Below are 14471 nucleotides of genomic sequence, written 5' to 3'. Positions count from 1 at the left end.
TGACGTGCGACGGCGCAAGCCTGGAGTCAGCTTGGCGGAAGCTCGCCTGATCGGATGGGGGTCTCGTTGCAGGTACACCCCCGTGGGCCGCTCCTTCTTCACGGCGTCCGAGGGCTGCTCCAACCCCCTCGGGGGGGGGCCGGGAAGTGTGGTTTGGCTTCCATCAGTCCGTCCGACCTTCTCTTTGGAAAATGATGTTAAACATTGATGGTAAGCAAAGCCCCGGTCTTTGTGGTGGGGGAGGGGTGGGGGGGTGGGGGGGTGGGGGCGCCTGTGCGGCCGGTTCCACACGTGGCCTCTGTCAAAGCCAGAGCCGCTCTTGCCCCTGGCCTCTGGCCTCTGCTCTGAGGTTTGGGCAGTGGCTCTCAGACCCCACCGGAGCCGCCTGCAGGGCTCACTCTAGACAGCGGGGATCAGGGTGCTGAGGCGGGCCCAGGGGTCTGCGTCTCTGACAGGCTGCTGCTGGCCTCCACCGGCAGGGTCAGCTTTTCTTGGGAGGGGCGGGGAGGTGAACGGACCCCCCACTGCTCGGGCCACCCTTCATCTCACCTTGTCATTTTCAGCCTGCTTGATATGAGCACAGGGGGGCTGACTAAGGGCCAGCCTGCTGTGTTGCCTTCGCGCTTGTCACCAGTTTCAGGGCGGCCTGCCCGTTCCCCCCCCCCCCCCCCTCACCCGGCAGGCAGCCTCTCAAGGTTGGATCACACAAAGCAACAGTAAACTTCAGAGAGATCTACACCCGGAGACACTCAGAAAACCCAGAGTTGTGGTTGTCGTGATCTGCTGGGGTTTTCGTTTAATCCTAATTTTATTCTCGGAGGGTGACTTTGTCTTTGGGCTGTACCAACCCCTTCCTGTCAGCCCTGACTGGAGGGATATAGAGCGGCCCCCTCTGGCTCTGTCCCACCTACAAGGCCCGAAGGTGGCCTCCAGGGATCAGGCGGACAGAGCCCAGGTGGCCGGCATGGAAGGGGCACCACCGGGCACATCCCATGTCACGCTTTTGCTTTTTTTTTGCTGTTTTTTCCCACCTGTAGTCTCAGCAACTGCGTTTTATAAGGCACAGCCAGTAATCGAGTTTGTTTGTGAAGTTTTGGATTTTAAAAGTATTGAAGAACAACAAAAACCTCTGACAGATTCCCAAAGGGTAAAGTTTACCAAAGAAATCAAAGGTGGGTAACTGCCTCGCGCATCGGGCCAGGGTCCTGCTCCCCAGTGCGTTTCCTTAAGTCCTGACAGGGATGTGGGGGAGCGGGGGGGGGGGTTAGCCATCAGATGAATTAGCACAGAGATGAATTAAACCCCTTTCACAGAGCAGGAATGATGATGTTCTGAATAAATGGCTTTCCGTGTAGGGTGAGGAGCAGGTCAGTGACCGGTGGCATCCAGGTCATTGGCTGCTGGGACCAGAGAGCCTCAGTGTGGTCATAGTCAGTGTCTCTTGCTGTTCTGGGGTGGGGCGCATGCTCTCGTGCCTGGTCACGTGGTCCTCACAATGGTGGCATCTGCACCCACTGAGTCAGGGTTCCACTCCGGAAGACACAGCCCGAGTGCGATGACCTGGCTTGGGCCCAGCCTCGCAAAGCTGGCTGGCACCTGTCACCCACCCCCACACACACACACACACACAGGCCCGCCCCCCCCCCCCCACAGCCTCCCGGGCACCTGTCCTTTCCCGATGGCTTTCTAAAGGCTGTCGCACGTACCCGTTGCTAAAAATAATCCTAGAGGAAGTGCGGAGTCTCAACTGAGCCAACATGGTCTCTTTCTTCTTTGAGAACAGTGTCCAGCCTCTGGCCTTGGCATTTCTGGGGCCGAAGGCATCCCCGTGGCTGAGATGGGCCCAGCCTGACGGTCCCCCTCCCTCTCAGGGCGAGGGCAGCCTCTGCGCCCGCTGGCGCTCGGGAAGCAGGGGCCCGAGCCCCAGGCCCCCAGGGCGGGTCTTGACCCTGAAGCTCGGCTGCTCTGTTGTCAGGTCTGAAGGTGGAGATCACGCACTGTGGGCAGATGAAGAGGAAGTACCGTGTCTGCAACGTGACCCGGCGGCCCGCCAGCCACCAAACGTAAGTGGCCTCGCTGTCCCGCCCACACCGGCTGTGGCTCTCCCCGTCACTGCGGCGACCCTTCCAGAAAGGGTTATCTCATTCTAGCTAAAAATTCTAGCCCTGTTCTTTGGCTCAGTGGGGCCAAAAACTTCACCAAATGAAATAAAATAAAGGAATAGCTCTTGCACAAGGTGGGGACAGGTTGGCGGCTCCCTGTCGACTTTTCTTCTGGAACGTTCAGGCGAGAGAGGGTCGTTTTTGTTTTCCAGTCGTCAGTGCTGAGCCGGTGCCGGGAGGGGTCGGGGGTCCGGAGGCCCTGCCCCGGATCGCAGGGGCGGCCGGCTCCTGCTCCTGTGCCCTGGTCCAGCCTTGGCCAGAACACGCACGGACCTTTCTGGATTTGTCCTCATTTGTCCGTCCCGAGTTTGTCCCGAGTTGCTTGCATGTAGTGTAGACATCTGTGGTCTGTGATTCCCAACTCCAGAGAGGACAGGGAAGTTTAGGAACTACTTACCCAGAGGGCATGGCTTGGGTTTGAGCCCTCGAAGGTCCCTGATCAGGTGCCCCACACGTCTCACCCTATGCCTCCTTCAGCCCCCAGCAAGCAGCCCTGGGTGGGCATGGCCACGTGCAGGGCTCCGGCCTGACCCCTTCTTTGTCCTCCTAGATTCCCGCTTCAGCAGGAGAGCGGGCAGACGGTGGAGTGCACGGTGGCCCAGTACTTCAAGGACAGGCACAAGCTGGTTCTGCGCTACCCCCACCTGCCATGTTTACAAGTCGGACAGGAGCAGAAACACACCTACCTTCCCCTCGAGGCAAGTCTGGTCTCTGCGGCTCCGCTGGCGAAGTGCAGCCTAGACACACACCAGCGGGAGGGCCCCGCCTCTGGTCCTGCCTGCCTATGCCCCCCCCCCCCCGGGCTGGTGACGGCGACACGCCCGTCACATCTGTTTCCCCCTGAATGAAATGGTGTGTGGGGACTCTCCCCCGTCCATCGTCCATCGAGGACGAGCCCCGTGTGCCTAGCAGGTCCGTCCCACAGGGTAGAAGATGTTCAGAAAAGCTAGTTTCTTCACTTCTCGTCTAAGATTCACTTCCTGCTGGGAAGATTCTGGAAAGATTAAACGCTAAAACTGAGGCCCCGATTTTAACTCTTTCCTGTCAGTGCCTTAAATTCTCTGTCCTTGTCCGGTTACTCAAGCACCCGGCTGGTTTTCCCGCACCCCGGTCCAGAAGGCCAGCCTCGTTCCCGTCAGCAGGCAGCTTCAAGCTCCCACCTGGGGAGGGTCCCACCTCCTGTTGGTGCCAGGCTGGGCTCACCGAGGAGGATTTCTGGTGCCTGCCACAGGGCCCCTGAGCGGCCCCTGCAAGTGTGCTGTTCCTGGTGGGTTCCGGGAACAGACACCGTGGTGAAGAGACACGTGTAGGACAGGCAGAGCCGGGCCACCAGCCCCGTGCTCAGCCTCAGACCCCGGCCCGGCCCTCCTGCGCTGGTGCCGACGCCCGGGGTCTCTCCTTTGTAGGTCTGTAACATAGTAGCAGGACAGAGATGTATCAAAAAGCTGACCGACAATCAGACCTCAACCATGATCAGAGCAACTGCCAGGTCGGCGCCCGATCGGCAAGAAGAGATTAGCAAGCTGGTGAGCGCCTGGCTCCCGGGGCCAGCCCTGGGGTGGGGACGCCCAGGGGAACGCGGTATGTGGCTCCCAGGGCAGGGGAGCCCCCGATGCTTCTTCGGACGGACATGGCTTCTTTCTTTTTTCCTTTTCAAGATGCGAAGCGCAAGTTTTAATACAGATCCGTATGTTCGTGAATTTGGAATCATGGTCAAAGACGAGATGACAGATGTGACCGGACGGGTCCTCCAGCCGCCCTCCATCCTCTACGGGGGCAGGGTACGTGCGTGGCCGGGGTGGGGCAGGGGGGCGCCGATGGGTGCCTGTCACTCGGTGGTGAACAGCAGCTTTTGAGCCCACTGAGGCCGGACCCATCACCAGAGGCGTAGACCGTGGTCCAGGTAAGGGATTCTTCCCACGCTGGGTGAAGCCGGCCCACGTTAGGGAGCCTCAGGAAGGACGGAGTTGTCTTGGTCGTATTGGAAGTTTTTCAGAATTACCCTTTATCTTTCCAACAGGTAGTTTTTATTAGCCCATCAGCATCTGAGAAGCGTTATTCTTTGCGTGATGGGTACTCTGCCAGCAACGAATTATTTTCCAGAAGCTTACACTGCTCTTCTGGGTTTTGTTTTTTTTTTTTTTCAACGTTTATTTATTTTTGGGACAGAGAGAGACAGAGCATGAACGGGGGAGGGGCGGAGAGAGAGGGAGACACAGAATCGGAAACAGGCTCCAGGCTCCGAGCCATCAGCCCAGAGCCCGACGCGGGGCTCGAACTCCCGGACCGCGAGATCGTGACCTGGCTGAAGTCAGACGCTTAACCGACTGCGCCACCCAGGCGCCCCTCTTCTGGGTTTTTAACTTCTGTTTCAGAGGTATTTGTTGGCAAACAGAGCCATCAGTCACTCATGTTTTTGCTTGCGTGTTGTTGCTCGTGAAATGCCTGGCTTTTATCAGTGCACAATAGGGTGTCCTGTCCATGGAGCCCTGACAGAGTTCACGAGAGGGGTCGTCGTCACCTCCTTGGGGCCTGAGGCCTTAGCCTCACAGGCCACGGGCTCTCACGGAAGCATTCTAGCTGACTCTACCTTTTACGCTAGTCCTCTAGACCAGTGGCAAGGCCTAGTTTTGTTTGTAGGGTTTTTCCCTTTCTTGTAAAACATAGGCTCTGCTTTTTCAAGTGTTCCAAAGTTCAGAGGCGCCTGGGCAGCTCAGCCAGCTGAGCGTCCAACTCTTGATTTCTGCCCAGGTCTTGATCCCAGGGTCGTGGGATCGAGCCCTGAGTCGGGCTCTGTGCTGACAGCGCTTGGGATTCTCTCCCTCTTTCAAAAAATAAGTAAAACAAAATATGGGGAACATGGGTGGCTCGGTCAGTTAAGCATCCGACTTTAGCTCCGGTCATGATCTCACTGTTGATGAGTTCGAGCCCCGTGTCAGGCTTTGTACTGACAGCTCAGAGCCTGGAGCCTGCTTCATATTCTGTTTCCATCTCTCTGGCCCTCCCCAGCTCATGCTTGGTCTCTCTGTCTCTCAAATATAAATAAAAAACAATAAAAAATAAAATAAATAAGATAAAATAAAATGAAGTGGTCCAGAGTTCAAAGGTACACAGGGGTGCCTGAGTGGCTCAGTCGGTTAAGCGTCCGACTTCGGCTGGGGTCATGATCTCACGGTTCATGAGTTTGAGCCCCATGTCAGGCTCTGTGCTGACAGCTCAGAGCTGTTTGGAACCTGCTTCGGATTCTGTGTCTCCTTCTCTCTCTATCCCTTCCTCGCTCTCACTCTGTCTCTCTCTCTCTCTCTCTCTTAAAAATAAACATTTTAAAAAATTAAAAAAAAAAAAAAGTGCACAGAACTACACAGGAAGGGGGTGTCTGGCCGGCTCAGTCAGAAGAGCACACGACTCTTAATCCCAGGGTCGTGACTTTGAACCTCACGTTGAGCATGGAGCCTACTTAAAAAACAAAACAAAACAAAGAATTCCAGGAAGAAATCTCTTTCCCTCTGTCCTGGTTGCTTCCCCAGGAAGTGACTGGTGTCTCTCTGCCCTTTATAAAAGTGCCCAGGGGTTAGTCACAATTTTTTTTCCACTCCTTCCAGTGCAAATGGTGATGCATTAAATACACTTCTTTTTACTTAAAGCTTTCTCTTAGAGGCCGTAGAGGTCTTGGAGATGCTCCCATGCATGCGTGAGGCATGGCGTGTTCTTTCTGAGTCTTACTGCATGGTGTTCCTTCTGTGTGGGGGTCCCCGTCCTGGTCCCCATCCTCTGAAAGAGGTTTTCTCAGCAAGGCCCACTTGGGAACCTATGTCCAGACACAGTGCAAACGTAGCACCTTTTTGAACCCTTGTCACAACCGTAGGAGGAAGAGCGTTTTGTTCTGTTTCACAGGTAGGGGCCTAGAAAGGCCCTCATTACATGGTAAAACCAAGATCACAAATCTGGAGTTTTTTTTCACTGCCCGAGCCCGCGTCTGTTTCAACATTCTGTCTCTTAGTAAATACAGGAGTGTTCTGGAAAATAAATTTGTTCTTGTAGTCTCATCTTGCAAAAACACGAGGATTGTAGGGATTGAAAGTTTATAATGCTTCTTTAAAAAAATTTTTCTTTTTAATGTTTATTAATTTGTTTTGAGAGAGTGCATGCAAGCAGGAGAGGGGCAGAGAGAGGGAGCGAGGAGAGAATCCCAAGCAGGCTCTGTGCTGAGAGCACAGAGCCCAGCGCAGGGCTCGATCTCACCACCTGTGAGATCGTGACCCGAGCCGAGGTTAAGAGTTGGACTCCCCGTCGCCTGTCCGACTCGTTGTCCATTGTCAGAGCGAAACATTAAATGCCCCCCAAGGGACATTTGGCAGTGTCTGGAGGCTGGCATCTGGTGACAAAGACTTCTGACATCCTACGGTGCGTAGGGTCGTCCAGGTGTTGGCAGTGCTGAGGTTGAGAAACGCGGGTGTCGTCCGAGCCCACGTCTGCTGAGTGGGTGTGTGTTTGCTAAGCCTGGAGCGCCACACTGGTAGTTGGAGCCCATCTCTTAGAGACGGAGCCGGTGGGGCCACGGCAGTCGCTACCAAAATACAGGAAAGAAAAGCGTTTCTTTCCGTAGTGCTTGACTTGTGCAATAGGCCGGTGTTACTTTTGTAAATTAAAAATGTTTTCTGCTAAAACCACCTCTGCAACTGAACGCAGGGACCCGGATGCGGCCCTGCCCGTTGGTGGTGCCCGCGGGCCTGAACAGCCCCGTCTCCTCCTCCCCGTGGCCGTTCCCTGCTGTCCTTGTCCTCCAGAGTCACTTCAGGGAACTCAGAGGTTGCTCGGGTGGCGACGCTGAGGCCTGGTCCTTTCTGGTCGAGAGATGACAAAACCAGGTGGACACGTCGCTTGCTCGTTCTTCACAAGTGGGGGTAGCTTCCGTTCCTGGAACGACCGCAGGCAGTGGCACGTGGAGTGGAGTGGAGGGGTCCTAGCTGGCCACTCTGCTCCCCGGCCCGGGGCCTCCCCTTGCCTGGCTGCCTCCGTGATCCCAGAGGAGATAAAACGAAGGAGAGCATGTTCTGAACCAGGAAGCCTTCCTGTAGCACCGCAGGGCACTTCCGTTCTTCCAGGCTACCCTTGAGGTTGGCGGCAGCTCTGGGCCTCTCTGCAGTCCTTGGCCTGCATCCACTCATCCCTCCGTGCATCCTTCCATTCTCTGTTTACCCATCCAGCCATCCACCCATCCACCCGTCCTTCCTCCTCTGTCCCCGCACCCACCCCTCCGTCCATTCTCCGTCTTCCCAGCCCTCCCTCCTCCCATCCCTCGTCTCCCATCTACCTTTTCGTCCGTCAGTCCGTCCGTCCATCCATCCCACAGATACCTCTGGCCCACTTGCGGCGCTGGGCAGGTCAGGGGTGGGACACCACACAGAGGCTCAGTTCTCAGCCTCAGGAGCACCTGGTCGGGGGATCGGCAGAGGCAGGGAAAAAGGTCAGGAGGTCTGGTTTCCCATTTTCCCTCACTCTGAACGTCTTGCCATTTGCAGAATAAAGCGATCGCCACCCCTGTCCAGGGCGTCTGGGACATGAGGAACAAGCAGTTTCACACGGGCATTGAGATCAAGGTGTGGGCCATCGCGTGCTTCGCCCCCCAGCGCCAGTGCACGGAGGTCCACCTGAAGTAAGGCTGCTGAGGAGACACGCGGGGCGGGGCCGGGGCGGCTCGGTGGCCGTGGCAGGAGTTGGTGACCTTCCCAGGCCAGCGGACATGTGCCCGGGATGGGGGCCTGGCCAGGAAACGTGAGCCGCCTCGAGGCCGCTTTCACTTCTCAGACTCACTAGCCGAGAGAGAGTGGAGAAGCCGTGCAGGTTATATAAGAAATAAAACCGAAAGTGAACAAGAAGTTTGAAAATTAGATGCAAAAGAGAAAATTATATTCGGTGAACTCAAGTTCCCTTAAAAAAGCCCTTCAGCTTCATATGTCTGTATCCCCCTGCCCTGGCCCGGCCCAGGCTGTGGACCCTTAGAGAGTTAGCACCGCAACCACGCAGCTTTGGGGCTCCGGGGTCTTTTGTTCCCACCTTAGGTCTTAATCTCAGGGCCGTGAATTCGAGCCCCGCACCGGGCTCCGCGCCGGGCGTGAAGCCTGCTTAATAATTAAAAAATAAAAACAAAACCCATAGAGCTTTGTCACTCGTGCTTTTGCGCCAAACAAACCTAACAGGGAAGAGAGAGCCTTTGCTTTCCGCCTGTCTTGGGTGGAAGCAGGAGGAAACTCAAAGCCTGAGAAGGTAGCCAAGGGTGGTTCTGAAAAGCCACGGCTCAGAAAGTTCTCGAGAGCTGACGTCAAGGAGACAGGCTGTGTGTCGGAGGCGTCTTCCACGCCGCCAGCAGAATTCGCTGGAAGCACAGAGCAGCTTAGCTAAGAAACAGAGTAGTTTAGGACCAGAATACCGGGTGCCTCTCTTCCCCGCACCCTGACCGTGGCTCCTTCATTGCACGTTGCCTGGAACCGGATGGGCCCGCAGGGAATCCACCTGTAGATGTAAGTGCGGACACAGAACTGCACTCACGCACGGGAGGTTGAGCCCTGGCTCCGTTGGATCACAGTGTCCTCACCGTTACCGGAGAAGGCGACGTTATTTTTATTCCTAAGTTTAAAATAGCAGCTGCTGATCTGTCTGTGCCCCCCCCCCCATCCCCCCACCGGGCTTCACCCGGCCTGTTGGCAGTCGCTGCTGGTGCCACTCTAGCTGTGGTCTGTTTTGTTCCCTCCCACAACTGTGGCACCCCAGTGAAGTTGTACACGCAAGAGCAGTGGGGGAAGTCCCGGGGGACGGGCCGTTCGCAGTTCTACTCTCTCTGACATTGTTGGCCATCCACGGAGTCCTGTGTTCTGTGCCAGAACCGGGGGGCTGGCCGGGCCTGCCGAGTGGCGGCAGCTGCTCCGTGCATTGCTCTAAAAGGACAGCACTGTCACTGCCCCCTGGGGGTGTCTCAGGGTGAGGCACAGGGGCCCTTGCGGTCGGAAATCTTCTGTGTTATCAAGGCAGAGTAGCCACAGGAGACTTTTCCCTACCCCACGGGTATACTCGGCACACCCCACACGTGTACTTACCGTACCTCGTGTGTGTATCCACCATACCCTACGCGAGTACTCAGCACACCCCCCCGTGTGTACCCACCATACCCCCGCGTGTACTCAGCATATCCGTTTTCCAAGAGTTAGCACGTTGTCGGCTGTGTCCGGGTCTTGAACCAAGATGCTGATGTCGGTGAAAATGGTTTGGGGTTGTCTGTTAAAGCCGTGCCCTTTACTTGGGGCCTCTGGCTGGTCTGGATTCTTTGGCGCTCCTGTGCGGTCAAGTCTAACGACCCTTCTCCTTCAGATCCTTCACAGAGCAGCTCAGAAAGATCTCGAGGGACGCTGGGATGCCGATCCAGGGCCAGCCGTGCTTCTGCAAGTACGCCCAGGGGGCGGATAGCGTGGAGCCCATGTTCAGGCACCTGAAGAACACGTACGCTGGCCTTCAGCTGGTGGTGGTCATCCTGCCTGGCAAAACCCCCGTTTACGGTAGGCCTTGGCGGTTTGGCTGGCTTTGCTCGTGACCTCCGTGGGTGTTGGGTGCAGCCAGAGCCCTTTGTGCTTTTGCCACACCGGGGAGCGCTCGTTTCTGGCTCATCTGTAAGCTAGGAAAGACGAGGGGGGTCTCCGACGGCTGCTGCCTGCGCTGGTCTCGTCTGAGGCCACAGTTCCCAGAGGCCAGCACACGCTGCGTCATCGTGTCCCCATCCGACGTGACGGTGGCTGGACGGAGGAAGGTCCATTCAGTGCACACACAGTGATGGCCGGGGCCACCGTCCGTCGTCCTCCACGTGACGTTTGTGGGCCCACCTCAGAGCTCTCCGGAAGCTCATCAGAGTCCTTCGTGCCACAAGGGCAGTTGCGCGTCCATTCAGCTGACACTCCCCAAGTACCTCTGATGATGCCCCAGGCCCAGAGAGTTCAGAGTGACGAGACCCAGCCCCCCATCAGGCAGCCCCAGGGCAGTGGCGGGTATGGACTGCTGACTCCAGGGCAGGCGATGGGGGGGTTGCTAAAAAAGAAAGAAAGAAAGAAAGAAAAAGAAAGCCCCGTGGGAGCCCAGAGGCGCCCAGTGGAGGAGGTGTTGGAACGAGAACCTGGGGGTGTGTGGGGTGCAGTGAGGCTCGCATTCCCAGTTAGACGGTGACAGAATCAGATGCATAAGAGCCACGTTTCTCCCTCCCCTCTGAGCTACGTACGCAAAGAGCAAAGAGAACGCCGTCAGTGTTTCCATCCAGAAGTCACCTGTTTCCACAGGGCTGCCCAGGGAGTAGCTGACAGTTGCTTCATGAAGGAATCCAGAACCCAGGGCCGTGGGCCTAGATAGCTGTTTGACGTCAGGCTTGCATTTGCTGCGGATTTCAGGGATGCCTGTGTCTTTATTCGAACCACCCTGAGCACCATGACAGGGGTGGGCGTGCCGTGCCGGCCTCCCCTCCAGCCTGGCTGTGCCCAAAACGCCCCGCAGCCCTGGAAGCCGCTGAAATGGACTTCCTTCCTGCCGTGAGACTTGTCCTACTCCCCGGCCTCCCTGACCGAGGTGACCCTGGCCTGGGCTGTGCCGGAGTCAGAACTCCAGCCCCGGGGCCTGACTTCCCCGTGCCGGCGGCCAGTCACCCGCTTCCATGGGCGCAGCCACAGCCACAGCCACAGCCACAGATGGGGTTGGGCCACGTAGCCGGACATGGCTGCTGGGGTCGCGCATCTGGGCCCCTGTGGCGTTGGGGGGCGGGGGGGGGGCACGCTAAGGAAGAGGTGCCGGCCAGAGCTGCCAGTGAGCGTGTCTTTGGTGCTCCACAGCCGAGGTCAAGCGCGTGGGAGACACGGTGCTGGGGATGGCCACGCAGTGTGTGCAGATGAAGAACGTGCAGAGGACCACGCCCCAGACCCTGTCCAACCTCTGCTTGAAGATCAACGTCAAGCTGGGAGGCGTGAACAACATCCTGCTGCCCCAGGGGAGGTAGGGATGCCCCCGCCCCACCGCACCCACCACACGTGGCCGAGTCGGCCTGATTCCCGGCGGGGTGGGGAAGCGCACACAGGTCAGGCCACGTGAGAGCGCGTGTGCCGGCCGCCGTCCCGGACGCGATGCGACACGCCGGGAAGCAAGGCGCAGTTTCGGCTGCCTTGGCCAGGTTCCCTGAGTGAGGGGAGGGCAGAGAAGGGCCCGGGGGTGCTCAAACGTGTGGTGCGGCGGCTGTGCCGTGAAGGGAGTTGGCAGGGCGGAGCCAGAGCTCAGCCTGAACGGCTGGGACGCCAGCCTCCCGAGCCGTAGCTCCCGTGTAGGCAGGAGCCACCCTTGCGTCTCCCGAGCCAGGCAGGGGACGGAGGCCACCTGATGCAGTCAGTGCTGGCAACGCAGCCGTTGGGATGGAAAAGCTCCACAGAAGAACACACTGTTGGCAGATCCCAGGCCGGGGTCGGGGTCGGGGCCTGGCAGGGGAGGGGTGGGGTGGGGTGGGGCTGCGGGGCCCCCCGGTACCCCCTGGCACCCCCTGGCCTGGCACGGGGCCCTGGGCGCTCGAGGAGAGGGCCAGGGTCAGCTTTTGTGCCTCCTGAGGGTTGGCCAGCCTCTGCTGCAGCAGAGAGGGGTTTCCGTGATGACGGACGTTACCGAGGGGGGGTCTCGTCCCCGAGGAATCTTGGCAGTCGGGTTAGCATCTGAACGAGAAGCGTGGGTGAAAGCAGGTTACTGGACACACCCTCCAGGGAATCACACTGCCCTCGGGTAGAAGTGCTCTCGTGAGGACAGCAGCGGCCATCGCCACTTCCGTGTGTCTGGGGGAGAGACCCTAGGAGGCACCAGCTGTGTGCGGAGCCCCCCAGCCTGGCCTCGGCCTGCCCGTGACGGCCCACCTGGGCGAGTTTCTGAACTACCTTCGGGCCTTGTTAAACCACGGAGGTTCTGACCAGCACCTCTGGATCGGGACCCAAGTGCTGACACTCCTAGCAAGCCCACAAGTGATGCTCTGTGGTCCGGGGACCACACCCCAAGAAGACTGAGCTACGTTGTTAAGCGGCTTTTTAGTAGGTTGCCTTGCCGCCGTGTGGGAAAGAGGAAAGAACCTGAAGTTAGAGCCTCCCAGACTTGAACTCGGGAGACTGGCTCAGCGAGGTGAGGTCGATCCACTCAGGTTGTGGGAAGGAGTGAGGTGGTGAGCCCAGCACCCTGTTCGCTCAGTGAACAGGTTCTGTCGATTGAGCTCCGGCCACAGCAGTGAGTACAGGAGGGAGAGTCCCAGCCTTCTCGTGGGAGGACCCAGCACGAGGGACTTGACGGGAGCACCAGTGACATCATGGGAGGGAGGGGGCCAGGAGGATGAGGAGCTGGGTTTCTGTGGCCAGTCTGCTGGAGAAGGCGGCACTGAGCCAATGGTAGCAAAGGACCAGGGGGCCCAAGGCGCCCCTCCCCCCGCCCCGGGCAAGACGCAGCCCCTGGAGGGTCCCGTTCTAGAAGGCTGCTGCAGCTCTGGGCGGAATGGGACCAGGTGGCACCTGCACCGTCTCGGGAGGGGTGCTGGCAGTGTGGGGGAGGGGGGTGCCCAGAGACCGTGTGTTTGGAAGATGGCGCTGCTGTGAGCGAGACAGGAAAGGTGTGCTGGAGCGGGGCTCAGGGTGGTGGGGGTGGGCGGGCGGAAACAGGGATCTGGACTTGGGGATGTGTGTTTAGGGGAACCCAGCAGAGAGGCGGTGTTAAAAGCCACAAGGCTGGTGAGATCCCAGATCCCCCAGGGCAGGGTGTAGACAGGATGGATGCCAAGCCTACTACCCTGGAGAGTTGAGGGTTAAAAGGTTGTGAAGACAGGGAGCCAGCAGTAGAACCCACCCCCACCCCGCCCCGCCCCCACCCCCCCCCCCCCCCCCCCCACCACCACCACCAAAAGGAGAGCCAGGCGGGGTCCCGGAAAGCTAGGGCAACGCTTCCTGTGTCATTTGTCACGTGGTGCCACCAAGGAGCCTCCTGTGATGAGGTCTTAGGCTCTGCCGTGTGGGGGCGGGGACCTGAGGGAGACTGTCTTGTTGCCAAGGCAGCAGGAAGCCTGGTGGGCGGGGCCTGCAGCTGGTTGGGAGGTGGTGAATGGGTCCCTCTAATTAGGAGCTTGGCCACGCAGCAAGCTGGCAGGCTAGGGAGCGGAGGGAGCCTGGGAGTGGAGTTCATGGGCAGGTGTGGTCTTCCTTGTTGAAGGTGAGTCCGAACAGCTGTGGAGCCGGGAGGAGAGCTGCAGCGCCTCGTCTGTGCCTGGTGTCTTTGTGCTGGGGACAGCGAGGGGGGGGGGCCGGGCCCCAGAGGCTCACGGAGAGGGGTTGGGGGGCCGCGGTCCAGGTCAGGGCCCGGAGGCAGGCCGGTCAGCCAGGCCACGGGCAGTATCTTCCCCGAGCCCGGCCCTTCCATGTGACGTCACAGTGCCTGCCTGTGCCCTGCTTCGATGTCCCGGGGACCCCAGGGGGAAGAACCCCCTTGGTGTGCTTGCAAGCACTGAAGGGGGAAACCTTGTCCACGTTGTGTGGAAACTCACATGGCATACACACTCGAAGCCCTTTCCCCCACCTCTCGGCTCTGGGCGGCAGAGCTCTGTCCCACGGGAGCCCCGCAGGGGTCATCTCCCCATGACACGGTGCTTCTGGTCACTGGGCGGGAAGGACACTAATGTCAGCAGCTCCTAGTGAGCGTGGCGGGCCAGGCCCGGCCCGCTGAAAACACTGACATCAACAACCATGGGAGGGAAGTATTCATGTTGTGTCCATTTTCCAGAAGAGAAAGGTAAGCCCTAGAGAGAGTGAACTTCAGAACGCAAAGCTAGCGAGTGACCCCACGCTCCCAGGTGCCGTGTACACGGCCTTTTCAGGAAGGTGCTAGAACACAGCGTTGGAAAGAGGCGGGGAAGCTGTTGGTGTGCTACTCACCTGGGGCGGTTTTGACCCCCAGGAAACACGTGATGTCTGGAGACATTTCTGGGCGTTGGGACCGGGGGAGTGCTCCTGGCCTCTCGTGGGCAGGGGACAGGGAAGCTGGTGAACACCCAGCAGAGGGTGACCTGGCCCCGTGCTGCGGCTGGGCCTGGGGAGACCCGGGAAGAGCGGGGCTGGGGTCCGGGCTGTAGCAAAGCGCGGGACCTTTATACACGCGCAGTCTGGCATGTGGCATTACCGTCTTCTAGACGTGATTTTAGTATCATTTCAGTACGTTGGATCACTGTGGAGACGGTCAGGTGTTTACAGATGCAGACCACACCCCCCCACCCTCCCA

The 14471-nt window shown here is 58.6% G+C and overlaps 1 protein-coding gene across 1 annotated transcript in view; it reads left to right on the top strand.

Annotated features, from left to right (window-relative positions):
- The window catches only part of AGO2 (argonaute RISC catalytic component 2), a 107933-nt gene that overhangs the window by 83265 nt on the left and 10197 nt on the right, over positions 1-14471 (top strand). The window contains 10 exon segments of the mRNA XM_040494502.1: positions 73-130; positions 132-210; positions 1038-1172; positions 1976-2063; positions 2713-2860; positions 3569-3688; positions 3821-3943; positions 7685-7818; positions 9528-9712; positions 11024-11183. Of these exon segments, the coding sequence (XP_040350436.1) occupies positions 73-130; positions 132-210; positions 1038-1172; positions 1976-2063; positions 2713-2860; positions 3569-3688; positions 3821-3943; positions 7685-7818; positions 9528-9712; positions 11024-11183 (1230 nt within the window).

This window comes from Herpailurus yagouaroundi, unplaced genomic scaffold (genome assembly GCF_014898765.1).
Source record: "Herpailurus yagouaroundi ecotype Mexico unplaced genomic scaffold, PumYag 186, whole genome shotgun sequence".
NCBI classification, from domain to species: Eukaryota; Metazoa; Chordata; class Mammalia; order Carnivora; family Felidae; genus Herpailurus; species Herpailurus yagouaroundi.
Note: the sequence above shows the minus strand (reverse complement) of the source record. Positions and strands in the feature narration are given on the sequence as shown.